The 22,768-nt window shown below is 52.5% G+C and overlaps 11 protein-coding genes and 1 non-coding gene across 12 annotated transcripts; 2 read left to right on the top strand and 10 right to left on the bottom strand.

Annotated features, from left to right (window-relative positions):
• Positions 1-58: 58 nt before the first annotated feature.
• On the bottom strand, positions 59-1,138 carry INS49_012233 (uncharacterized protein; the record flags this gene model as incomplete). The annotated part of the gene is made up of 1 exon (XM_043172937.1): positions 59-1,138. One exon carries the CDS (start codon positions 1,136-1,138, stop codon positions 59-61), a length of 1,080 nt encoding a protein of 359 aa, XP_043022234.1.
• A 631-nt stretch (positions 1,139-1,769) lies between these two features.
• On the bottom strand, positions 1,770-2,271 carry INS49_012232 (uncharacterized protein; the record flags this gene model as incomplete). Its single annotated transcript, XM_043172936.1, has 2 exons — positions 1,770-2,140; positions 2,256-2,271. 2 exons carry the CDS (start codon positions 2,269-2,271, stop codon positions 1,770-1,772), a joined length of 387 nt encoding a protein of 128 aa, XP_043022233.1.
• A 960-nt stretch (positions 2,272-3,231) lies between these two features.
• Positions 3,232-4,560, top strand: INS49_012231 (uncharacterized protein; the record flags this gene model as incomplete). Its single annotated transcript, XM_043172935.1, has 1 exon — positions 3,232-4,560. One exon carries the CDS (start codon positions 3,232-3,234, stop codon positions 4,558-4,560), a length of 1,329 nt encoding a protein of 442 aa, XP_043022232.1.
• A 277-nt stretch (positions 4,561-4,837) lies between these two features.
• INS49_012230 lies at positions 4,838-4,924 on the bottom strand. The gene has a single exon. It is a non-coding gene; the product is annotated as a tRNA-Asn (tRNA).
• Positions 4,925-6,579: 1,655 nt separating this feature from the next.
• INS49_012229 (uncharacterized protein) lies at positions 6,580-7,875 on the top strand (the record flags this gene model as incomplete). The annotated part of the gene is made up of 5 exons (XM_043172934.1): positions 6,580-6,597; positions 6,667-6,793; positions 6,856-6,979; positions 7,046-7,491; positions 7,556-7,875. The coding sequence occupies 5 exons, from the start codon at positions 6,580-6,582 to the stop codon at positions 7,873-7,875; spliced, it is 1,035 nt and encodes a 344-aa protein (XP_043022231.1).
• A 54-nt stretch (positions 7,876-7,929) lies between these two features.
• On the bottom strand, positions 7,930-8,870 carry INS49_012228 (uncharacterized protein; the record flags this gene model as incomplete). Its single annotated transcript, XM_043172933.1, has 2 exons — positions 7,930-8,601; positions 8,676-8,870. The coding sequence occupies 2 exons, from the start codon at positions 8,868-8,870 to the stop codon at positions 7,930-7,932; spliced, it is 867 nt and encodes a 288-aa protein (XP_043022230.1).
• Positions 8,871-9,357: 487 nt separating this feature from the next.
• On the bottom strand, positions 9,358-9,681 carry INS49_012227 (uncharacterized protein; the record flags this gene model as incomplete). The annotated part of the gene is made up of 1 exon (XM_043172932.1): positions 9,358-9,681. The coding sequence occupies one exon, from the start codon at positions 9,679-9,681 to the stop codon at positions 9,358-9,360; it is 324 nt and encodes a 107-aa protein (XP_043022229.1).
• Positions 9,682-9,906: 225 nt separating this feature from the next.
• On the bottom strand, positions 9,907-10,787 carry INS49_012226 (uncharacterized protein; the record flags this gene model as incomplete). Its single annotated transcript, XM_043172931.1, has 3 exons — positions 9,907-10,155; positions 10,260-10,488; positions 10,561-10,787. 3 exons carry the CDS (start codon positions 10,785-10,787, stop codon positions 9,907-9,909), a joined length of 705 nt encoding a protein of 234 aa, XP_043022228.1.
• A 1,165-nt stretch (positions 10,788-11,952) lies between these two features.
• On the bottom strand, positions 11,953-14,741 carry INS49_012225 (uncharacterized protein; the record flags this gene model as incomplete). The annotated part of the gene is made up of 3 exons (XM_043172930.1): positions 11,953-13,164; positions 13,230-14,175; positions 14,251-14,741. 3 exons carry the CDS (start codon positions 14,739-14,741, stop codon positions 11,953-11,955), a joined length of 2,649 nt encoding a protein of 882 aa, XP_043022227.1.
• Positions 14,742-15,761: 1,020 nt separating this feature from the next.
• Positions 15,762-17,135, bottom strand: INS49_012224 (uncharacterized protein; the record flags this gene model as incomplete). The annotated part of the gene is made up of 1 exon (XM_043172929.1): positions 15,762-17,135. The coding sequence occupies one exon, from the start codon at positions 17,133-17,135 to the stop codon at positions 15,762-15,764; it is 1,374 nt and encodes a 457-aa protein (XP_043022226.1).
• A 910-nt stretch (positions 17,136-18,045) lies between these two features.
• Positions 18,046-18,831, bottom strand: INS49_012223 (uncharacterized protein; the record flags this gene model as incomplete). Its single annotated transcript, XM_043172928.1, has 1 exon — positions 18,046-18,831. The coding sequence occupies one exon, from the start codon at positions 18,829-18,831 to the stop codon at positions 18,046-18,048; it is 786 nt and encodes a 261-aa protein (XP_043022225.1).
• Positions 18,832-21,101: 2,270 nt separating this feature from the next.
• Positions 21,102-21,823, bottom strand: INS49_012222 (uncharacterized protein; the record flags this gene model as incomplete). Its single annotated transcript, XM_043172927.1, has 3 exons — positions 21,102-21,318; positions 21,383-21,465; positions 21,668-21,823. The coding sequence occupies 3 exons, from the start codon at positions 21,821-21,823 to the stop codon at positions 21,102-21,104; spliced, it is 456 nt and encodes a 151-aa protein (XP_043022224.1).
• Positions 21,824-22,768: the final 945 nt, after the last annotated feature.

Below are 22,768 nucleotides of genomic sequence, written 5' to 3'. Positions count from 1 at the left end.
AGCGCCCTAAAAATATGTACATTGAAAAAGCGCGCTTCCCCCGCAAGACCAACGAGATCTAAGCAATGACATCCTCAATAGCCGCCGTCAGGATCACAGCCATGCTCTCGTGCGTCGCCGACGAGGGGTGGTAATCACAGCCGATGTTGTTGTTGCTCGAGTCCTGCGCCGGGAAGTCGACAAAGTGCGCGCTGCCGCCGAGCCGGGCGACGGCGTCCTTGATGGCGTTGGCCTGCGTGGTGTGCTGGGCGTCCTCGGCGGTCGGGTAGCCGTCGCTCAGCAGCGGGCTCGACGTGATGAAGAGCTCGGCGTCGGGGTAGTGGCCCTGGATGGTCTTGCCGAAGGCGACCAGCCCGTCGGCGTACGCGGTGGCGTTGAGGCGCGGCCGCGCGTCGTAGGTGGCGCCCGTGCTGCTGTTGGTCGCGACGTAGCTGAAGTCGTTGGTGCCCAGGTTGACGACGACGACGTCGGGCGTGTCGGCGGCCGGGAAGGCGTAGGTGCCGTCCGCGTCGGCGGCGGCCCAGCGCGTCCAGATCTGCGGCATTACTACGTCGTCCTCGTAGCCCGGGTTGACGGTGTTGCGCAGCAGTCCCTTGCCCGACGAAGCAATGATATCATACTCGGCCGAGAGGTTCTTGGCCGTCAGCGCGCCGTAGGTGTTGGGCGCGTCCTCGAGCGCAGCCGAGTTGACGCACGGGTACGTGCCGTCCATGCCGTAGCCGACCGTGATGCTGTCGCCGATGAGCTGGATGCGCCTGCCCGCCGGCGCCGTGTCGTTGCCCAGCGTCCCCGAGGTGCTCACGTCGCCGACGTAGATGCTGCCGAACTGGGCCTCGGAGCGCTTGCGGATGGAGACGGTGTGGGGCCCGTCGGCGAGGGCGGCCGGCGTGGCAATGCTGGTTCCGTTGACGCTGTCCAAGACAAGAGGCGTGCCGTCGTCGATGGCCATCTCGATGCTGTTGGTGCCCCAGGACGAGGCCACAGCCACGCTGGCGGAGGAGCCGGTGAAGCTGAAGGTGAGGCCTGTACCGGACCATGAGAGCTCCCTGGTGGCAGGGTTCACTCGCCCGAGGAAGCGGACGCCTCTGGCACAGCCAAGCGCCGAGAGGGTCGGGAGCAGAGTTGACAAGCGGACCATCTTGTGACAGGATGTCTGTATAATCTTGGCTACTTTCTCCTCCTCGTGCTGCTGGCTAGTTTAGCTGCCGGATGCGAGTGTACATGTAAATATGGAAGGAGAGGTAAGTGGGTGGGCCACTCCAGAGTCTTATATCCATCAGGGGGCATTTGACCCTTTCATATTTGAGGTGAATATAGTTTTTGCGTGGCCACTAAAGCTATGCATGGTTGTGACGATGTGTTGCTCGGCCTAGTCCCGGCGCGGGCGGGACAACACGGAGGGCACGCTCCGGAGGCCTGATCAGGAGGTGGAGAGGGGTTTGCTGAACTCAAATCAAAATTTCGTACATCTCTAAAAAAAAAAAATGGAAAAAATTTAAATGAAAAAAAAAAAATTTAGGTTTGCATGCTTGAAAATGGACTTTCTTAAACAGGACTTGCCATTTAGTAAATCTGCAAGTATGGGGAGGATGAATGCACCTGTCTCTTTATTCTTGTTTGAAATGCCGGATGACACCTAACGTTGAAACATCGGTAAACATTTAGCGGACTTTTTAGTGCGACATAGGCGGCTGGGTTACGCGACAGGTAGTAGAAGACGGTGGAAATAGCTGTAGCTGTAGTTGTGCCACCTCGTTGCAGACGTAAAATTAGCACTGGCAGTCAGTAACGGACCAGTGGCGAAACTTGCCTAACACGCCCGCCTCGCCCCAGATCTCGCTCTTCCGGATGCCCTCCTGCTTCGCCTGATCGATCCTCTCATCGCTTGCGACGAATGAGAAGAGGTCGTGCTTTGCGTCTATGGGCAAGGCCATTCGATCGGAGATCATCCCTGCCAGGATCCTGCGGAACTTCTCCACCCGCTCCCTCACCAGCCACTGCACGCCCGGATTGATGCTGTGCGTCTTTGGCCAGTTCATGGACAAGTACACCCGGGGATTCAGGGCGGCAAGCACCTTGGGCACGACTCGGAGCGTCTCCTCGGTCTGCGTCTTCCAAGGGCTAGATGGTGGTTCGATTCCTCCACCGTGTCAACATTTTGATTCTCAGTCCCATTGTTAATAGTTTCTGAGTTGTGAACTATCGGTATGTTTTGCTCGAATTCTTCTCTCTGATTCGCATCATTAATCAAATACTGTTCTCTGCTGTCATTCTCTCCCGGCAAACGGTCTCGATTTGTATATTCATGGAGGGCTCTGAAGGCAGCGCAGCCAGCTACCGGTATCGCAAGGATAGGTAGTACATTGAAGACCGCCAATGGTCAGCGGGGTGGAAACGCCCCAGCCGTATTGACGTCGCCATTGATTCAGAAAGAAGGCTGTCTGTCAGCTTTCAATTCGTGCCATCATGGCTGAATGCGTGTACTGCACAGGAGCACCAAGTACCTAGGTACCTTCGGCAACCAATCAGGCAGCAGTACAGCGCGCACGTTCCCATGTTCACTGGCACCAAGCTCCCCCAAATCTCCAGCCTCCTGACTTTTGTTGCTGCCTCTGCCAGCCCCACTCCTAGAGAGCAGCCAATAAGAGGTAGCCCGCCCACTCTTTTTGACCTCATGTGTTGCGAGCAAGGACGTTCTTCAACCTTCACCTTTTCGCTGTCATCACCAAAGCCACAACGCGCACGACAGGATCATCACAGACACGCGCGCACGCACAACACACAACATACGGTCAGTTCAAAGGTGTCCACTTCTTGAGGATCACCGCGCCGCCCGCCTAACCTGACGAGCGATGCACGCGTTACGAGCCGCCGAGACCGACACTTGCCGACTTCTACCCACTGTCCACGGCCAGTGGAAGAACCGGGGTCTTGGGAGAAGACATCATCTGTCGGCCACATGATTCCTGCTCTGTGGCCCTGGATGATGCCTCTTCTCATGGCAGTACCTGTGCTCGCATGTCTCGTTGCGCTGAGGCGGCGAGGACTCCAGCTCGTAATCGTCGACTTTCAGTTCGTCACTGTATCGCCGCGACAATCCAGAGTCAAGGCTGCTCTTTCCAAGCCTGGGTGGGCGGGATCCTGTCCATTTACCATGGATAGGGGATACGACGACTTTTTTACTCTTTCGTACGTCTTCAGGACATGCAATACTGATTCTTCACAGATTCAATGACGACGCCGTTCGATGACGATGCAACCACAGCTTCCATCGAATCGGCTCACGACGATGATATCGACATATCAAAGGCACCGATAGTAGTGTCCTGGACCGGCGGTGATGACCAAGCGCAATCGTTGAGCCATTCGTCACTCACCCACGATCACGTCACGTTCGACGTCCACTTCGACGCAGAATCCCATACTGCCTTCTTCAAAATCACTGCCAACCTTGCTTTCAAGGGCAAACGCAGCAGATCCAACATCTTTCTGTTCATTCACCCCGAACGCATCCGATCCCTGGATTTTGTCGAGCAAGATGATGAATCCGCGTCCACGTCCAAGATCCTTGGCACAAGCACCTACTCGCTGCACTTCGTTCTAATCGAGCCTCCGGCGCTCGTCGTGCCGAAAGATGACTATGTGCCCAAGGGCGAAACGGCACGCAATACACTTCAGGCTCTACAGGCCCTGTCTCGAGTGACACGCTTCCGCTTGGATTTGCCGTCGAATGTCCTGGCCAAGCAGCGTTTGCTTGCGCTTTGTGAGAAGGCTTCCTCTGGCGAATCTCTCAAAACACTGCCTGGTGCCGCGAACCTGGCAAAACTATATGGCGGAAAGGGAGGTCAGGTCATCCAAAGCGGGCAGCCTGTGACGACTGAAGTGCGGTCTGGTGGGGAACCGTCCGGGAGCGCTGAAAGGGCATCCCAATCAGCCCCTCCCCACGGATTCCCACGGCAAAAGGACCCCGCGCCCAGTAGGCCTGCGGCGGCTGAATTTCCTCCGTCTTACGATGACCTCGGCCATTCTCCACCAGTCTATCCGCCTCCTAGCAACAAGCGCCGTCGTCTCGATAGTCCAGAGGATACGAGTCAGTCTGGACTGAAGATAGAGGAGATTTGTAGGCAGGGGTTCAGCGAAATCGGTCGTCGGCTGGACCATATAGAAAAGCAACTTGGTACTCTGGGATCTCGTCTGGATCGGGTTGAGCAGCGCATGTCTTCAGTAGAGGGCTCCTCGGGTCAACAATCACACCAACGCTCGAGTGAGCACAGTGATCAGGGTGGAGATGGGCTCGACCAAAGGGTGGGGTGCGTGGAAGAGCGCGTGACAAGTCTCGAGGGAAAGCTAGAGTCCGGCTTAAGTGAGCTGGCAGAGAACGTCGACACCCAGGTCACTGAGCTGAGGTATGATTTTGACACCACCACCTTGATTCGCATAGAGGATGAGATGGGCGTCGCGCAGACGCAGCTTGAGGAATTTGTGCGAGACGAACTCCGCAATGTTGCTGAAGAGATAGATGATACAATTAGGGAGAAACTTCGAGATGCATTATCATAATAATGAAGACAATTCCAACAATCATCCCGCCCCACAAGTGAATGAAGTGTACCAACCTCACCCAAAACGGCATCCAAGACAACGCCGTCAACTTTGTGATAGCTGGTCTTCGCTGGCCTGCGGCCCCCTCTAGTTCAGGTCATGGTACCGTTGTTTTCTTCCATTTTCCTTTTGGATATTTTCTCGCTGCAAGCTTTTTTGCCCTCTAAATCTACCTTATAAGCAATCTACACCTCTGGTATGACCAGTGATGAGACCAAGCAAAAGTGAAGATATGTGCTTGGCGGAGGAGTCGAACCCCCCTCTCTCGAGGCTGCTGCCCACAACCAACACCTGAGCGTCTTACCGCTAGACCAGCCAAGGCAAACGTGGTTGATCAAAGTAGATTATAAACCTTGAGCGGGATTCGTAGCGTCTGCTAGTGCTGAGATGTTCTGAAACTGGCTCCTCACGAGATGGATCTAAAGCGAGTCCTAGGTCTACCAAGTAGTCTGAGGTTAGCGAGGGGCGAATCGTTTGGCGCCGGTTGATCCAATAAGTGAGGCATAATTTTGTTTGCACAACACTTTTACAGTTCAATTCAAACACGACCGTCTAGCGTGAAGGCTAGGCTTATGTATCAAAAGTAATAAAAACCAGGATGTGCAGTGCGCGCTCTATATAGCGAAAGGTTAAACAATTTTGTACAGAACACTAAGTCCCAAATAGCTATTAGACCTGGAGATATTTAATTAGTCCCGCCCTTGTGATAAGCAAAATAACTGCACCCTGTAAAAACCAACGTCTTGCTCACACGTGCCTGGAAGAGCCTTGTTTACTTTTTGATGTTGGTTATGAATCTGAGGGTGTGGAATCTGGAAGAGAACAGATTGTTGAAAGATATCAATCTGTCTGAACAACAATTCCAATTTGGCCATATTTTCGAACTGAAGTCAACCCCCGGAAGCTGGAAATGCCACCCTTCAATTAATTCTTCCTGGAATATGCTGGCAAGGCAGACAGTTCAGAGGATATATCCCAATACTTGGCAAGGCTATTGGATACTGCATCCATCGGGTGGACAACTCGAAGTCTTATGCTCTGCAATGCGGGCAGCATCCTGGACTCTGCGACGAGCATGGCTGAAGTTGCCGTCAGCGCACTCAACGAGGTGGGATGCATCCAATCCTACGATCTGTACAATCTGAGTTTCTTTTGAGCTGTATTTATCACGCATAGGAAGAAATCAAGCCACAATCACGACCATCATATTCTGCCTCATTTTCATTAGCATCGATGAATCGATTATGCGCACCGTATGGTAGTCATGACTGGTCATAGGCGCTTGAGTGGATCAATGAGCAGTTTGGCCAAAAGTATTTCCAGCGCTTTCGGAAATTGTTTCCCGTACATCATGCAAATAACATTTCGGCATGGGCAGAACACCGGCACGTAACCTCTTCTTGGCGCTCCCCAGCCTTGCAAGACAGGGGCATGTGGGTTTCCGCTTGGAAATCCTTTTTTATCAAGTAGCTGCTTGGCTTTCTGATTCAAGCCCAGTACGTAATCACCGAGGTTTGGTTCTAGGTTGTTCTTATGTAAGGTGATTGAAGGAATGGGATACCTTGGTATCATGAAGAAACACCGAGTCTTGAGTCTGATAGGATAGCGCTCAAGTTGTGCCTGTGTCGGCTGCACGGTTGTCTCGGGAGTATGATACCTAGGTACAATGCACGGAAAGTTCCAAGGTTCGAATAAGCCTTCAAACCGAAATTTAAATTTGCTTATGAAGCACCTTTCCAGCATCTGATACTAATGTTGATCTGGTCCGCTTCATTCAACCCAAAAATTGGTCAACGCCCACCTCACCCCACGAACAGCGCCTGAACAATGACGCACCAAACTACTGATCTGATTCACCAGCTGAGCAGTCTGAGTTCCAGGCTGTCTTCGGAGGTCGTTTCGCAGAATGATAGAACTGAGGCATTGCGACTGACTAGACTACCTACTGCTGGTCTTGAACCTCCTGAGACCGCGGCGATGGATCTCGCGTATTCGGTACGCCCTTGCATCCTTTACGCCCTGTCCTGAATAATGAGAAAGACGGCACCTATTGACGAGTGAAAGCCATTTCTTTCATTTTCCGCGAGGATCGCAGACGGCCTCAATCTCTTCAAGCTTATTGTGGACCATGAAAGCCCGATTTCGTCTCAGAAGCTGGCATCCATTTCAAAAGGCGAGGAGCTGTTGATTGGTAAATATGGGTTGCACCCACATTAAATTCTAAAGACATGTATGAATCTGACAAAAAGTGAGGGCGTATCCTGAGGGCTCTGGCTTCCATTGGCTCTGTGGACGAGGTTGGCCCTCAGAAATGGCAACCTACGGCTATCACCAGGGCCATGGCGAAGGAGGAGATCGCGGCCGGGCACCGAACTTGGTATGTCAAGCAACATCCTCCTCGCTCATATTTCTCCTCTAAAGTGCTGATCAATACGCGGAGAAGTGGAAACACGATCGTGGAGGCTGGACAAAAAGCATCCAAGTACTTTAGCGAGGCCGGGTACCGCTGCCCGACAGATCCTCGTGACAGCCTCATGCAGTACGCATTCCAGACGAAATTGACGACCTTCGAATACATGAGCTCGATCCCTCGGGTCTTGAAGGATTTCAACACCTTCATGGGCAACACGATGGGCGCGAGGAAGTACTGGACTGACTGGTACCCGGTCAAGGAGCGCCTGCTTGATGGGTCGAACGAGACGTCGCCTTTTTTGGTGGACGTGGGCGGTGGTAAAGGCCATGATGTTCTCGAATTCCAAGCTAAATACCCGCAGAAGGGGAGGCGTCTTGTCCTCCAGGACTTATCCCCCGTTACCAGTGATCTTGCAGATCTTGGTCCTGGTATTGAACGCATGACTTATGACTTCTTCACTGAGCAGCCTGTGCAAGGTAATGTCAACTCCTTTATCACGCCTCAACTCTTACAAATGGCCCGGATATTGAAATTTCATAGGTGCACGAGCGTATTTTTATCATCATATACTCCACGACTGGCCCGACTCGTACTGCTTGAAGATCTTGGAGCAGGTCAGAAAGTCCATGACGCTTGGGTACTCAAAGCTCATCATTCACGAGTTGGTCCTTCCAGAGCAGAATGCTGACAAGACTTCTGCCGTCTTCGACCTGGCCATGATGGCTTTCAATGCTGGCATGGAGCGCACGGGGACACAATGGAGGGAACTGCTTGGGCAGGCTGGTTTCCAGAACGTCAGGGTCTGGACAGCCCCTGAAGTAGGGGCAGATGGTGTCATTGAAGCAATGATCGAGGAGTAAATTAAAGGCCAAAGAGGCAGCAGTATTTCAGAATGCTCGGTCTTCAAACCGCTATCATAGCCTCTCCACCTCGAACATAAGCCGTCGAGCCCGATCGTAGCCGAATTTCTTCTTGACCTCAAGTATTGCCAGTCCCTCGTCCAGTGAAGCCCTGCAGTCAAACTTGACACCCGTACGCTCAGAGATGTCCGCCCACATCGCCTTGAACGTCTCATAACTGTGCAGGTAGAAGCCCGCAGGCGCCTGGGTGCCCTCGACGTCCCCGACCGCCGTGCCGAGAATCATACTGCCGCGCTCAGGCCTGAGCAGCGCGATGCAGTTCTCAAGCAGAGTCCGCTGCTTCTCCGGCCCGAACACGTGAAGCACCATGCCCAGGTGGACAAAGTCGACCTCGCCCTTGAGCTTGGAGAGAGGGCTGCCCGCAGAGAGGACTAAGGCGTCTGCCTCCATTAACGTCGACGCCAGCCCGTGGTCTCGGAAGAGCTCGTAGCTGAGGTCGATGAAAGGCGCGTGCAGCTCGGCGCCGTAGAGGTTCTCCGGGGTCGCGCCGTCCATGACGAGCTTGCGGATGTCCTGGCCCAGGCAGCAGCCGATGTCGAGGTACTTTGCGCCCTGCTTGAGGCGGCGGACCACGGTGGCGTACGAGGGCTGCCCGTAGAGCCTGAGGGCGAGGAATTTGAATTGTCCGATGCAGGGGTACGGGCAGATGTCCCATGCCTTGTCCCTCTGATCCAGAATAATGCTGGTCAACTTTTGGAGGAATGACGGGCCAAGCAGGCATGAAGTTTGTCTTGACCTACCATAGAAAGCACATGGGGCTCCACCTCTTCGGGAGGTATTTTCGAGTATTTCTCAAGCAACTCACGGGCATCCGCGGGGACCCCCGAGAAGGTCTTGTCGTACCATGCCACGCTTCTGTCCTTGGAGCCAATCTGAGAAGCAGGCGAGTAGAACTGCCGCCCACCGGGCAAACGTGCTTGTTCGTCTTCACTCATCTTCTCGTATGGTTATCAACGTGACCGCTCCAGTGGTCTGGGCTCGTGTGGTTGTCTCTGTGGTGCTTTGGGGGCGGGCCACAACACTGTCGTAGGCCAGGCTTGGCGTTGGCGGGGAAGGTAGGGTCGGGAAATGCAGTAGTTTCGGAGGGGTATGTGCTATAGTGGCTAGGATGCAAGTTCTCGGTATTGCAACCATACTACTGCATGCAATGTCAGCGCCCGGAATGCTTGTCTAGAGCCTAGAATTCCGTCCCGCTCACACCCCAGGGGTGAAGCTTCGGGGCACGTTTGCGTCGGGAAGAAGCTTAAAACCGGCGGGGAAAACACATTGCGAGCCCGATTGGACATCGTGCTCCATGCAGAAGCGTCGTATTCGATTTACCCCTATAAATCCTTCGAAAGGGGCCGATGCTTCCGGTATATTCTTGTTACCGTGCCACTTGCATGGTCTATCGTCAACATCAATCTACTTTGAGAAAAACCCCTACAACCACACCTGGACGACCTGCTTGCCGTCGGGTGTGATCTTGAACACCGAGGATGAGTGCACGGCGACATATGCGTTCCCCACGCAGTCAAATGCGAAGTCGTCACATATCTCGGCGCCCCCGGGGGTTGAGGGTGGACTCAGCAGCAGCAGACTTTCGGAGCAACGACACATGGTTTGGCGGACCTTGATAGCCAAAAAGCACGGCATTGTCCAATGAGGGCCCACGCGCAGGAACACAACCAACACATCAGCTTGCTCCTTGGTCCGCTCCCCTTCCACGTGTGGCGCCTCAGAACTCAGGCACATGCGATCCGTCATGCAGTGTAACCAATTACACCTTTCACTCGGAAGGCCCCAAGATGGTGGGTAGCTCAAATAATACGGTATACAGGAACACAGATGGAGGATGACGTCTACTTGCACGTGTTTTTATATACTGGCAGATAAAGGATCCAGTCTTGCTTGAATTCTAAGCGAAGAGGACACTTTACCTCTACTTGACGGATCAAGATCTCCCGATACAATTACGGGAATTCATACGCTCTACTGTTCACCCAGGGCCTTCTTCCCAATCCGAACCAGATCATCATTGGAGAGGGTATCCTTCTCAAACCCGTTGACGACCTGGTCCAGCATGGCCGCCGCAATGTCCCGCAGCTCGACCAGGGGTAGGCCGGGGACGTTGGGCGCCACCCTTCCCGGGGCGTTGATGAAGCCGGACTTGGTGACGCACGACTGGACCAGACCCCTGGACTCATCGGAGAACGCTAGGATGCGGGATTCGGCCTCGCCCTGGATGGAGTGGAGGGTGCCGCTGTCAGCCATCGGGGGTGCTGTATTAGGCGGGAAGCTGGCGCCTCGCGGTGTACCAGGGCCCGCTAGGGGAGGGAACTTACGCGCACATAGCCGTATTCCATCATGCCATGGTCGCCTAGAACCTTGACCTGTTCGGTCCGCTCGCGGGGGGCAAAGTGGCCGCTCATGTAGATGAAGCGAAGAGGTTGGTCCTGCTTGCGGGGGAGGCTCGCCACGGTCTGGATGGCAGTGATGGCGAAGTCCTTTGAGATCTTGACCGTCTCCTCCCAGGGCAGGGTCTTCAACTTCGTGGGCGTCACAGCAATTGTCCTGAGGTGTGTTTTAGCAGCTGCATACGCGTGGTCGACGGGTGACATGAAAGCATAAATCAGTATGGCTTACCAGATGAATGCATCCACATCTTCGAGCTCCTTTTTGACGCTGTCAGAATACTTCTCGAAGTCGTCGACGACGATGGATTTGAGCTTGGCGGCGTTGGCGTCCGAGGACGGCACAGGGGTCTCGCGGCGACTGAGACCAACGACGGAGGTGATGGCTGGATTTGACAGAGCTTGGCGGACGAGCTCCGCGCCAACAAAGCCACTGGACCCTCCGATGACGAGCTTCATGATGACAGGTAGAGGCGGATTTGGTTAGCAAGTTGAAAGTCGAGGCAAGGAGGAAGAGAAGGATTCTGCCTCAGCTGGGTACAGACGTTACGGCTTTCACCCCTTTGACATGGAATATAGCTGCCATTTGAGGCGCGGCGCAGCAGGAGAAGGCAGCTGGCGTTAACGGACTTACGAAGTTGTTTTCTGCCAACGTTAGGTGGGTAACGGCATACCAACCAACCAGCCAACCAACCACTGAGCAAGCTTGTGCACTTGTCCTTACCTATTATAGGTAGCCCGGCAACAACCAAGCTTTGTCACTTAGATAAATTTCGATCGAGACCAGTCAAGCAATCCTCCTCGAGCACGGGACGAAAATGCCACACATTTCCAAGTTGCCATCTCTTCCGAGACTGGCTTGCACGGAGCTAAGAGACAAGAGGTTTAATAAAGTTCTGTGAGACGACAGACGGATATCAATGAGACGATGCAACTCTAACTCTGGAGCTGGGTATCATCATTGACTAAACTCCGAGGTACGTTGATATCCGGGGCCGGCCAGTACGCCGTTCCGGCTTTTATCATGCATGGGACCAAGGATGAGGTGGCTTCCTTCGCTGGTGCTGAGAGATTCGTGGATGAGATGCATAGGCAGGCGCTAGGTACACGGTTTGAGCTCCTTGCTTGAGTTGGGGCACGACATCTATTTGATTTGGGGCTGGAGCAGGGCTCATCTTAGTGAGAACGTCTGGTTGAACCAGGGGATAGATTCTTATGTGACGTTTTGGTGACTGATCGATTTTATGATTTGCTTGCAAGCTAGGAAACCTGACGAATTCTCGTTTGTACACCCTTCGCCGGCATGGAGTTCCGGCTTTTGCAGTAAATCTGCCCCTGTCTCTAGGAAGAAAACAAGTACATGAAAGTGTGGCCTTCACATATAGCGGCCGAGAGCAAAGTCCCGCACCTTTCCGTATGCCCCTTGTGATGGAATGATAACCAGTGACCGCCTTGTTGCTATTGGGGTATCGACTTGTATTGTGTCGGCATGCGGAGACACAGCTCAGTGTACACGTTGCCAAGTCGGAACAATGCTGTTTTTCCCCATTCTCGCCTCTCAATCTTCCGTTTAGTGTCGTTCAGAAGTGCCAGTATTGCATCTTTGTAAGCCTCAGCATCAAACTTATCGATGTGTCCTCCAGGATACGACTCTACCAATCGTATCAAACTTCGAATCCGCCAACATCCCCGACTGAAAAGCACTTTTCGGATCCACATCTTCCAATATGAACTTGACAAGCTCTTTTCGACCATGGAAGGTGCTCCGGTCTCCGATCAGCCTCTCAAAGCTTCGTCTCACCCCAGGTTCGCGACAGAAATACTGAAATCCAAGCACTGCGCATGACAAGAGTGCCGGGGCTAATGGTCTGAAGAGTTCCTCATCAGCTCTGTATTTCAACCTGACATAAGACTTCAAGCCGAACTGAGTTGCTAGGCCCACAAAATTCACGTTGCTTTGGGTGAATTGGGTGTCCAAGAAGGGAGTCTGTAAATAGTGAATGTCTGGTATCCACGCCCTCCCCCATACCGACTCCTTCCTTTGCCCGAACATGGCATGAGATTCGAGTGCTGTGGAGTGATACTCATTGTATCGACGCAGCATGAAATCGAGTTCGGTTTCTCCGACACTGGTGGTCATCTTCCCTGGGTGTGTGGCCCATATCCTGGTCATGTACAGATCCAAACTGTCCAATAGCTGTACCAAGGTGTCGATGGTAGCATGATTGTCTCGAACTCGGATGGAATGATTGAAACAACGGGAAAGAATCAGCCATGTCGTTTCGATGAGGGTGTCGTAGCGGCCAATAGTCCATTTCTCAGAGGCAGAGCGATAAGTGGCCAAAGCCCTCAAGAGTGCGAGATGCGGTTCGAAGTCGGACGATGCCCTGGAGCATATCTCAGGCCATTTCGGCTCAATCCACTCCCTCACGGTCCTGTGAAGATAAGTGACGTAGCCATCTTTATCTACCTCTAGGAGGCCTCTCGTCCGACTGTCAAGCATGCGCTTGACAATTTGTGTCACATGCTTTCGCCGTGTTCCCATGAATGCAGATATGTCTTCATCCTGGGTACTTAGTTCTTCGTCCGCAAGATATAATAGGAGTGCCTCTATCCTTTCATTGCTGTCGATGGCGCATTGGTGAATCTGAAAGATTTGAGAGGAGTTGTGAGCGTATGACGGCTTGATCCTTCTCCATATGCTGTCATAGATGGATGATAGATCCTTTGGTATGTCCTCCAGAACAGCTTGCAAGTCCGATACCTTGTCACCTTCACTCAAGCCCAGCCGGATCTGAGCCACCACGACCGAGACCCACAAGAAGACTCCCTGTGCCTTGGTGACGATATCAAGCATAAGCTTTTCTGCTTTCCTGGTGTCTGTTCGAGGACTCCGCGAACGTAAAGGTATATATCTCCCGCTGTCACTTGGTCCATCTTCAGGGTGTAGTTGTTGTGGAAAGTGTCTGTGAACGTATTCCAAGGACGACTGCTGACACAAATCTTGGTGCCATTCCTCAAGTGCAGAGCTTCGATGAATTCAATCAGTTTCTCATGATCTCCCTCAAATTCGTCGAGTCCATCGATTAGAAGAAATAGGTTGAAACGATCTCCAAGAAGCAGACTGAAGAGCGAGAAGGCTTCCAAGAGCTCTTCCCACTGCCAATCTGGAGCGCTGGTAATTGATCCTGGTCCAAGGGCTTTACACAATGCCCACCTTCGAGGACAGATCTGCCGCAAAATATCTGGTTCCTGCTCGATAAATTGGAAGAGGAGAGCTCTTAGCAACCCTTCTTTTGACTTTTGAATGGCGTTACCGGCATTCCAGAAGAAGAAAGAACCCCAGAGTAGTTGGCGAGCCGTGACCTCATTCCATTTCGTGATCTTTTCCCGAGTGAGAGGGTGATGCAAGATGTACTCCATCATGGTCGATTTGCCTGCGCCTGCTTTGCCACTGATCCAATATATATCCGACGACGGACCCTCCAGCCACGAATCAAATTGTGGCAAGGGCAGAACTCTGCCGTTGGATGCTTTGGTTTCAGTGAATATCCATTCGAATGTCTTTTCATAGGCCTTGGGAATGGCTCTCTCGCGCTGGTCAATGTGATGAACTTTGAGGCTGTCGATGATTGCCTCAGTACATGATTTCTCGTCAAATTCTTGTGGTTCCATAGACACGGTGGCAGAACCTCGGGGCAGTGGCAGAGGCCATAGTTTCGATGTTTTCCCCAACTGTTGTCTCAAAAGCATTGTGTCCTCCCTAATGTGACCCAATGTACGATCCGCGCTGATCTGCCGCTGGGAAATGTTTTCCAAAGTAACAGTTTGAGTTTTCGACTGACTCCTGTAAGGGATAATATCAGGAGTCGTTCTCTATAGATTCAAACCCAAATTAAAGACATTGTTTGTGTTGTCTTACCAGAGGACATTCAACAAAGCCTTCATAATCTGCTCCCTCGACTGTCGCAGCTGATCCTGCCAAGCGCGTATCTGTTTCGATGAAGCAAGATTCTTCAGTGCAATCTCGATGCTCTGAAAAGCACGCGTAGCGTCAATTTGTCTTCCGAAAATAGAATTTGGCACTGCGGACTTGGGGGATTTGACTCGGCCCAGGCTCGAAACGGCAGCTTGTATCTCGGTACATGTTTGCAAGCAGTTGGCACAGACTCTGCAGAGATTCTCTTCAGTGAGGTCGTATGACTTTTGTGTGCTTTTGGCCTTATCAGATGCTTCCTGGATGCTCTTGCTGAATTGAGAGAGGTCATAGACAAGGGTGGTTAGCTGGATTATGTCTTGAGGCTGACCAGAAGCTGACTTGTACATTTCCCGTGCGCCCGAGAAGAGACTCGTGCCGAAGTCAACGAATTGAACTACAGCCGCAGCAATTGACAGCACAGTCATAGGATCCATGGCGACTCGCCACGCCCTGATAGAATATCTGTGGTGAGAATCAGGTAGATTAGGCCAAAGATTTAGGTGGACAATGTGACTCACTTTTCAGCTGGGGGAAATGGAGCGGGGATCTCAGCCTCTTGAATTTGGAATTCACGTGAAAACGTTCTGTTACACAGGAGGCTGAAATCCCTTGCATTGCATGCAGCATTAGGTCAGATCCTCCTAGCAAATAGTACCCAACGGACTCCATCGCCGGTCTTTGCCGTTGCAGTTCTGACATACAGCCGTCTCAAAGTGGTAAATGTCTGTGAAACTCATTCCGCGGCCCACTTCTCTCATCTCGCTGTTCATTGACAAGCAAGCGTTGTGGACGATTTGCAAGTATACTTCGTTTGAGAGGCTCATTCAGATGAAGTAATCGAAACACCATGTCAGCCGGGAGGGGGATCAACAATCGTGTTTTTGTCGCGGTGGACCGTGGGGCAGGACGGCGTTGTCTATGCACTGCTTTGGAATCGATATGTATTGGAACAAGCTAGTAATCTTAGAATTAGGAAAAAGAACGGATATTCGCACCGGTAGAAACGGATGGTACAGCGGTATATTACTCGGGCCATAGCTGCAGCTATAACACTCACACGCCTAATTCACACGCTTAATTTGCATTAGGTATATAGGTGCTGGGGAATATAAATTAAGTGTGTGTGAAATAGATATGTAGGTGTTAGGCGTATGGGTGTTGGGTGTATGAGTACTAGGTGTATGGGTGTCAGGCGTGGGTGTTAATTTAGTTAGTGCTGGTGATGAACCGGTGTACCATCCATTTCTACCGGTGCGAGTATCCATTCTCTTAGAAAATGAGTCTACGTAGAATAGGATACCGTTTCAGGAAGCTTGCTATCGTCACTGCCCTGCTCACAACCACAACATTGCAGCAGATACTTCTACAGCTCGAGAGGATTTAGAATTAAAAGTATATGTTGGTTCACTTCCATTATTCATGGTTGATATGCAGTATGGATATTCATAGAGATATCAAGACGCTGAACCATGATCCACCTTCAACAAAGATTCCGAAAGACGACCCGCATCTTCATTCCGGCCGACTCTCTTGTATAGACCAGCCAACGACATGATCCAAGAAGGGCGAACGGCAGATACATCAGGCAGCTCGTCGAGCACCTTTTCCCTCACGCCGATTGCATGCTGTATCTGACCGTTTTTGACATATGCATCTGCGAGATTTCGACCGAACGCGCAATACTGGTGGTCGCGTGGAGACATCAAGTCAAACACTTCTGCCTGAAAGGCAAGACTTCGTTCCATCGCACCCTTCTTCCGGAGCAGCCAGATAATATCCCTGGCCCAGTCGAGATCGATATCCTGGAGGAATATTCCTCGTCTGTCTTCTTGTAGCCTCGCCCAGACCATGAACACCCCGGCGAGTCGGTCGTCGTGGCTGTCCACGAAGAGATGTGACCACGCATTAAAAGCCATGCCCCTTGGCTGGATACTCTGCCATACTATCTGTAGATGAGGCAGACCCGGCTCAACAGCGCCATGAGAATGTTGGGCTCCTTCGATGAGTAGCTTGGCAGCGTCAAGACATCGGTAACAGAACATGCCAGGCTGGTGGACGGGGCCACCGCTCGCACACTGTACGCGGAGGAATTCCCAAGCCAAGCGGAGCGCTGAATTGACCTCTTCCATGGATGATGGATTTGCGGTTCCAACACCGTCCTGATGGTGACAGAGTGTCGAGGTGATCCTGACGAGTGCGAGCCCATCCAATCCAGGCTTGTGGCGATGGTCCGGACTTCGGTCAAAGCGGGACCACATGTCCTTGCATATGTATGCTGCGTAGCCGTAGTCGCCGCGATTCGTGCAAGCGGCGATGGTTGCCTGCAACCATATAAGCCATGGCTCGCTCAAATAGATGATATTAGCAGGGACAAGCCGTAATGTCTCTGCTTCGACGCGCCTCGCTTTGGCCTCATCGTGAAATTGTCGGCAAGAGGAAGCAAGGTGTTCAGCCCACGAACAGAAGACCTCTACATCCTTGCCACTACTATAAGTGCGCTTGTACTGCTCTTGGTCGGCTATTAAGTGGGGCCAGATGGCTTCTCGGAGGATGAGACCGTCGTATGCATCTTTCTTTGACAAATAATCGATCCAGCGATTAGCGACTGCGAAAGAGCTGTTCTTTCTCTTCTTTCCAGGGCTTATTTCCGCTTCGAGATCGTGGTACTGGTTGAGAAATACGCGGTGGCGAATAAAGCGTCTGGAGGCGACGTTCGCGACAAGCAGGGCTCGGCTGGACAGGCTTGCCGACTGCAAGTCTCGCAGCGTGGGCAGCCCTTCCAGTATGCCCTGGCGCACCTCTATTGGAACAGCGAGAAACGGATCCATTGTGTGGGTAGTCACAGCCGACGCATGGTTTCCGAGAGTGAGGGCGCGGGAAATGAGGTGTAAAAGCCGAAGTCCCGTGATGTCTGGGGGGCGACTAGTTGGGGCTCGCTCCCGTTCCCCCTCTCCTCCTTCTTGGCTAGACAAGGATTAACCAATGCCTATGGCTACGAAATTGAGAAGGATTTTAGCGCATTGCCTCTGTATTCACCTCGTGTTAGGCATTGCAGCACCTGCATTGAAGCCAACATCGCTTTCGCTACCACGGGGCTGCATCCCTACCCATGTGTCGTTTGTGGCTCGAGATCAGATTGGACCTCACTGTGGCGATTCGGAATTCGGATCGGCGAGCAAAATGTCACTGAAGACACCAGGGACAGGTTGTCAAAGGTTAGGGTTGCTTGCTAGGGTTTGCTTTCTGAGATGACCGCTCAAGACGTGTACATAAAAGTTCATTTAGTTATGTATTGGCTAAGAACTACGTAAATCACTTTAAGCGCTGTATACCGTCTTCTGACAAAACACGACTTCATCTGCTAGCAGCATGCGAGATATTGGTCGCTTCTAGAGACTGTAATTGCATTCTCTGCCCCGAGCTACAGCGCTGCCAGTGGAGCAAATAGTTCTGTCATCCCATCGACACATCATAATGCTATGGTCAGTTATCAAGTGCATCTTACCAGTTTTGGAAAATAAGGAGACCTTCTGGTGTGAACGGTCGACTGATTTGGGGCTCACACCATTGGAGCTCGCCACTGAGGAGTATTTCCCTGGAAGCAATGCGGGAGACGGATCGGCAAGTGAGTTCAATGTGTTTGCTATGTGCCCGTGAGCCTCGACAGAATGCAATTATCTTTATTGACTTACTGAACCCCTCTCTCACAGGACCGAAACTTCGGTCCTTCCCCTAGGACTATACCAGGAGTCTTCCCCCATTTGACTCTATGATACTACCAGTTACGTAACCATCCTTCATCAAATAGAGATAAGCCTCGGCAATATCCTCCGGTCTGCCCAACCTCTTGATCGTTGTCGCCCGGGCAAGAGCCTGAAGAGCTTGCTGTGGTACACCCTTCATGGCCTCCGTCTTGATAACACCCGGCGCGACCAGGTTTACTCTGATAGGTGCCATGTCGACGGCGAGACCCCTGGCTAATCCCTCGATGCCAGTCGCTGCGTGAAGACCAAAACCAGGCGGTGGTTTGGAGAAAATAAAACCTCCAGTAAGTGTGTAGCTACTATCGGGGGTGTTTTCCATGTACTGCGGTAGATGCTTCGCGATGATGATTGGAGCAATGTTGCGGACCACCTGATTCTTCTCGAACTGCTCAACCGTGACTTCCGATAATGACTTCAAGGAGCGCGGGTCGCCAGCCGTGAAAACGACGTGGTTGATTTTGCTTTTCGTTTCGCGAGTGACGACGGACAGGAGCCTTTGAATGTTCGACTCGAGTGCATCCTTGTCGGAGAGATCACAGGCGTGGATTATGATCTGAGACGACTCAAGATGTGGATATGAGTTTCTCAGGCGGAGGACAGTGTCGCCAAGCTTGGGCGCGTTCGAGCCCGAGATGATAACGGTGCAGCCATGCTCGACGCACGCCTCGGCGACGGCGTAGCCGATGCCAGAGGTGCCGCCAAAGATCAGGACACGTCGGCCTTGGAGCTTGTTGATGAATTTGAACTGGGGCGCCGGCATGATAGCCCGTCGTTTCGGATACGGACCTCCACGTGTGGCGTGAGCAGAGATGGTGGAAGGAGATCGTGAAGAAGTCTGGAGGAGTGGGGCACGTGGATAACGTGATGGTGGCTGAGGTTTGGGGGGGTGTGCAACGTACAATGTCTTGTTTTCCGTGCCGCACCAATCCTGCAGCCTGGAGGTACCAAGATCTCACTGCACACAGCTGACGAAAAAGGTTAGGTGCTGCTGCAGAGCCACTGCAACTGCAATCAACTGATGCTTACCTGCCTCTCGTGGCAAACGTAGGTGCAAGTTCTGAGGGCATCCGGAAAGAAGATTCTATAAGTTCTGTGCATTCTGATCAGTGATTGCTCAGTTGGTAGCTTGTTTCTGTTATCAGATTTGAATCCCCGAGGTCACTTTCTATGATATGCTGCCAACATGAACAAAGATGGGCCATCGAAGAAGATAAACGGTACCTTCCCGCCTTAGGTAGGATATAATGTGATAGTGATAGACAACGTAAACTGTTTACAACAACTGTCTGATCGAGCTTACATGTATGCGCATTCTTTGGATGAAATCTCGGCAGGTCGAGCCTTCCAAACCGGGAGCGTTGTAGTACATTCGGTTATTTGTTCAGCCCCTTGTCGGCTGGTAGACATTTGCGCTGACCTAGTACTCTATTCCTGATGCACAGTCTGCGATCAGCGTGAGGCTCAGTCCGAGCTCGCGAGAGACAGTACCCTTTCAGCACGCTTTCGAGAGACGGCAGTATGCCCAGGCGATGAAGCATGTACGTTCCATATCCAAGTGTGGAGAATTCAAATATATTCGCTGGCCTGTTGACGAAATAAGAGACTCTGACCTCTCTCCGGAGAGCAGACTTGCTCCTCAACGAGCATACCTCAGTTTGTGGCGACATTATGCCCCGTGGTTTCCCATTATTTCACCATCCACCGGACAGCCCAGTGACTTGAACAATGTGGAACCGAATGGCAAGCTACTCAACCACTTCAGATGACAACTTGACCTTCTTTCTTCTCCCAAAGGCACTAAGCATGCATGCCTTGGTCCAAGGTGGTGGAAGGGGGTGGGTGGTAAGAAGAAACCAAGCATGACCAAATCTCTGCGGACGCCTTGGCCCGGGATCTAACAGGCTGGCTAGCTCACATATTCGAGTCTTCTCCGGCTCGGCAACCTCGGGGGAATGGGTAGCGCGTCAGTCCAATATAGCCACTGGGCCTAAGTCTACCTGACCACAGAGGTTCTTTTTAATTTGCCACTGGGGTTGAGAGTGATCTTGTTTGGTGGTGCCCACCGATCCAAGCGCCCTGCTGCGGCATCCCGCCTGTCTCCCCTTGAGTGCTCCATCCCGCAGCCACCAGCGCCGCAGTCCCTTCCTCCCTGACATGCCGATACAGCAGGCAGACAGGCAGCATTGATATGAAAAACCTTGTTAGAAGGCAGGAATAGACGAGCAAAAGTAAAAAGACAAAGACATGGGCGCATGCGGCCCGGTCTGTGCCGTTCCCCCAGACATTTTGCTTCAAAAGCAACATGTCTGCCCAGAATCATTAACCAGTCATTGAACATTACTCACCGTGGTAGCACAGATCTACCGTGCCCGAGACATGTCCCTGACAAAAACAACCAAGTGACTATGCTCGCAAGACGGAGAAGAGGGACAGGAGTCATCTCTGTGCCGGACCAAAACTGGCCTCCCAGCAGTGTATAATAATACGTCAGCCACCAGATCTGGGCTACCCACCTATCTAGGAAAGACATATGTACAGACAGTCTGGTGCCGTAATACACTGGAAATTGTACATTGAACAGGGGGCCATAAAAACGTCCAGCAGCAGATTCTTGGAAAAGATCAGCAGCTTGTGGCTGTTGAAAACGTATAGTGAGGAACGAGTTTAGAATTGTCAAAGTCTTCCAAGAAGGGGAACATGTACCCTCCGTTGGTGACCCTTTGGGGATTCCTCCAGATATCGAGATCGAGAATGGTATCTTTCTTGCCTTCCTCTGGCCTGACACTGGCAGGTTAAGTGCTCTGTCAAGATCGAAGGAAAAGATCAACAACACAACAATCCTCCATCCGGAACAAATTACAGAGAATCAAAGTACCCTTGTCCTCCCTGCAACGCGATGGCCGTCCGAACTCCAAATAGGCGATGCAGAAGAGAAAAGTAAAATCCTTGGTATCCTTTTGCCGCTCTAATTAGGTCATCACGCGTGGTCTAACCGGTCCTCTCACCCTCTCCCCGTCAAAAATTTGAAATTTACAGGAAGAAAGCGGCCAGACCCAGAGCACCGGCCAGGCCGGCGCCGGACAGGGCAGCGGCCCTGCCGGCACCAGCGGTGGCGATCGGCGAGGTGGTCTCGGGGCTGCTACCGGTGGTGGTGGGGACGGAGACACCACCAGTGCCGACAGGGGCAGTGGTGGGGACGGCGACGGGGGCAGTTCCGTTAGGGTAGACTGGGGGGCTGGGAACAGCGCTGTAGGTCACAAATATCAGCATGGCGTTCTGGGGTCTCATTCGTGTCGGTTGTGAAAACTCACCAGGTGACGCAGGCGACCGAGGTCTGGGTAGTGACCGGCTTGGTGATAGTGCAAGGGCAGTCGGTGATGGTCAGGGTGGTGGCCTGCCAGGATATTAGCCATAGGTCCATAGTTCTTGGATTTCGAGGAATGCGCTGCTCAGGTCGGAGGATGGAATTTCGCAATGAGCGGAGTACCATGTCCAAAGTCTTGCCGAAAATCTTGCGACATTTGTTCATGGCTTCCCTGGCTCATTATTCCATAGTCGCCCCGAGTCAGGTCATGCCCCTTTCGTCGCAAACGTACCTCGGAGACGGTGTAGGTGGTGCCGGCGTGGGTGAGAGTGGTGGCGGCAGGGCAGAAGGTGGTGATGGCAGTCACAACCTCGGTGGTGTATGTGACATTCTCCCAGGCGGAGGCGCCAGCGGCGACGGCGAGAACGGCGGCAGCGGAGAACTTCATTTTGACGGTCGGGTCGGGTATTAGAATTAGAGACTCGGAAGAGTGACTTTGTAAGTTGTCGGGTTGGAGTTTCGTGAACTGTTGTTCCTTGGTCTTGTTGAGAGCTGATTAACGAATGAAATTGACTCGAGAGTCAGGGTTTTAGCGAGTGGTAGTGAGTGTGAGGGTGGAGGAGAAAGGAGGAGGGAGGGAGGGACCAGGAGCCGACAGTGCACGAGGCCGTAGTCTTATATACAAAAGGCGACGATGGGGTGGTTCTCGGGAGATTAGGTGGGCTTGAGCCATGGGACGGTGCAGGCGAGATGGCGGAGAGCAGTGAGCAGGGGTGGCCAGTAGGGGGGTGGGCGCTACTGGGCGAGGGTCTGTGCAGGATCCAGTTTTCGCTGCTTTTGGCCGGCAGGTTATTTAACGGCCGCCGAATCAGAAGATGGGATTCCTGCCAGGCATGCCAGGATGGGATGCCCCACTAGCCGTTGACGGGAAGGGGTGCTGCCCATCCATCCATCAACAGAGAAACAGAGAAAGGAACCTCGGATCCTTCATGGTGAGCGTCAGCAGTCAGCCCAATAGTCGTGTTGTGCCTGGCCTCCCACCTCCTCCAGAGGTTGACTGGATAAGGTGGCACGACTGTCTCCATGGGACTGAGGAGAAGGGAAGAGAAGTGAGGTGAAATTAAAATGAAGTGATGCGTAGCGAAAGCTTGGCAGACGGAAAGCCAGGGCCATGATCTCGAAAATGTCAAAGAGACTGGAGAGACTGAAAGGGTGGATCGAGTGGGCTCGGGGCCGTGCCTGATGGATGGGTCCAGCTGGGCAAGATCAGGGCAGGGTGGAGCTGCCATGGGGCCCATGGGGCCCTTCTCCAGATCTCGGATCACCGTTGACAGACAGCCCCTGGACCAACAGAAATGCGGTCGATAGTCTACTCAGTTGAGAGGGAGGGCAT

Source organism: Diaporthe citri, assembly GCF_014595645.1.
Source record: "Diaporthe citri strain NFHF-8-4 chromosome Unknown scaffold_6, whole genome shotgun sequence".
Taxonomy (NCBI): Eukaryota; Fungi; Ascomycota; class Sordariomycetes; order Diaporthales; family Diaporthaceae; genus Diaporthe; species Diaporthe citri.
The sequence above is the reverse complement of the archived record's forward strand: the minus strand, read 5'-3'. Positions and strand labels throughout refer to the sequence as shown.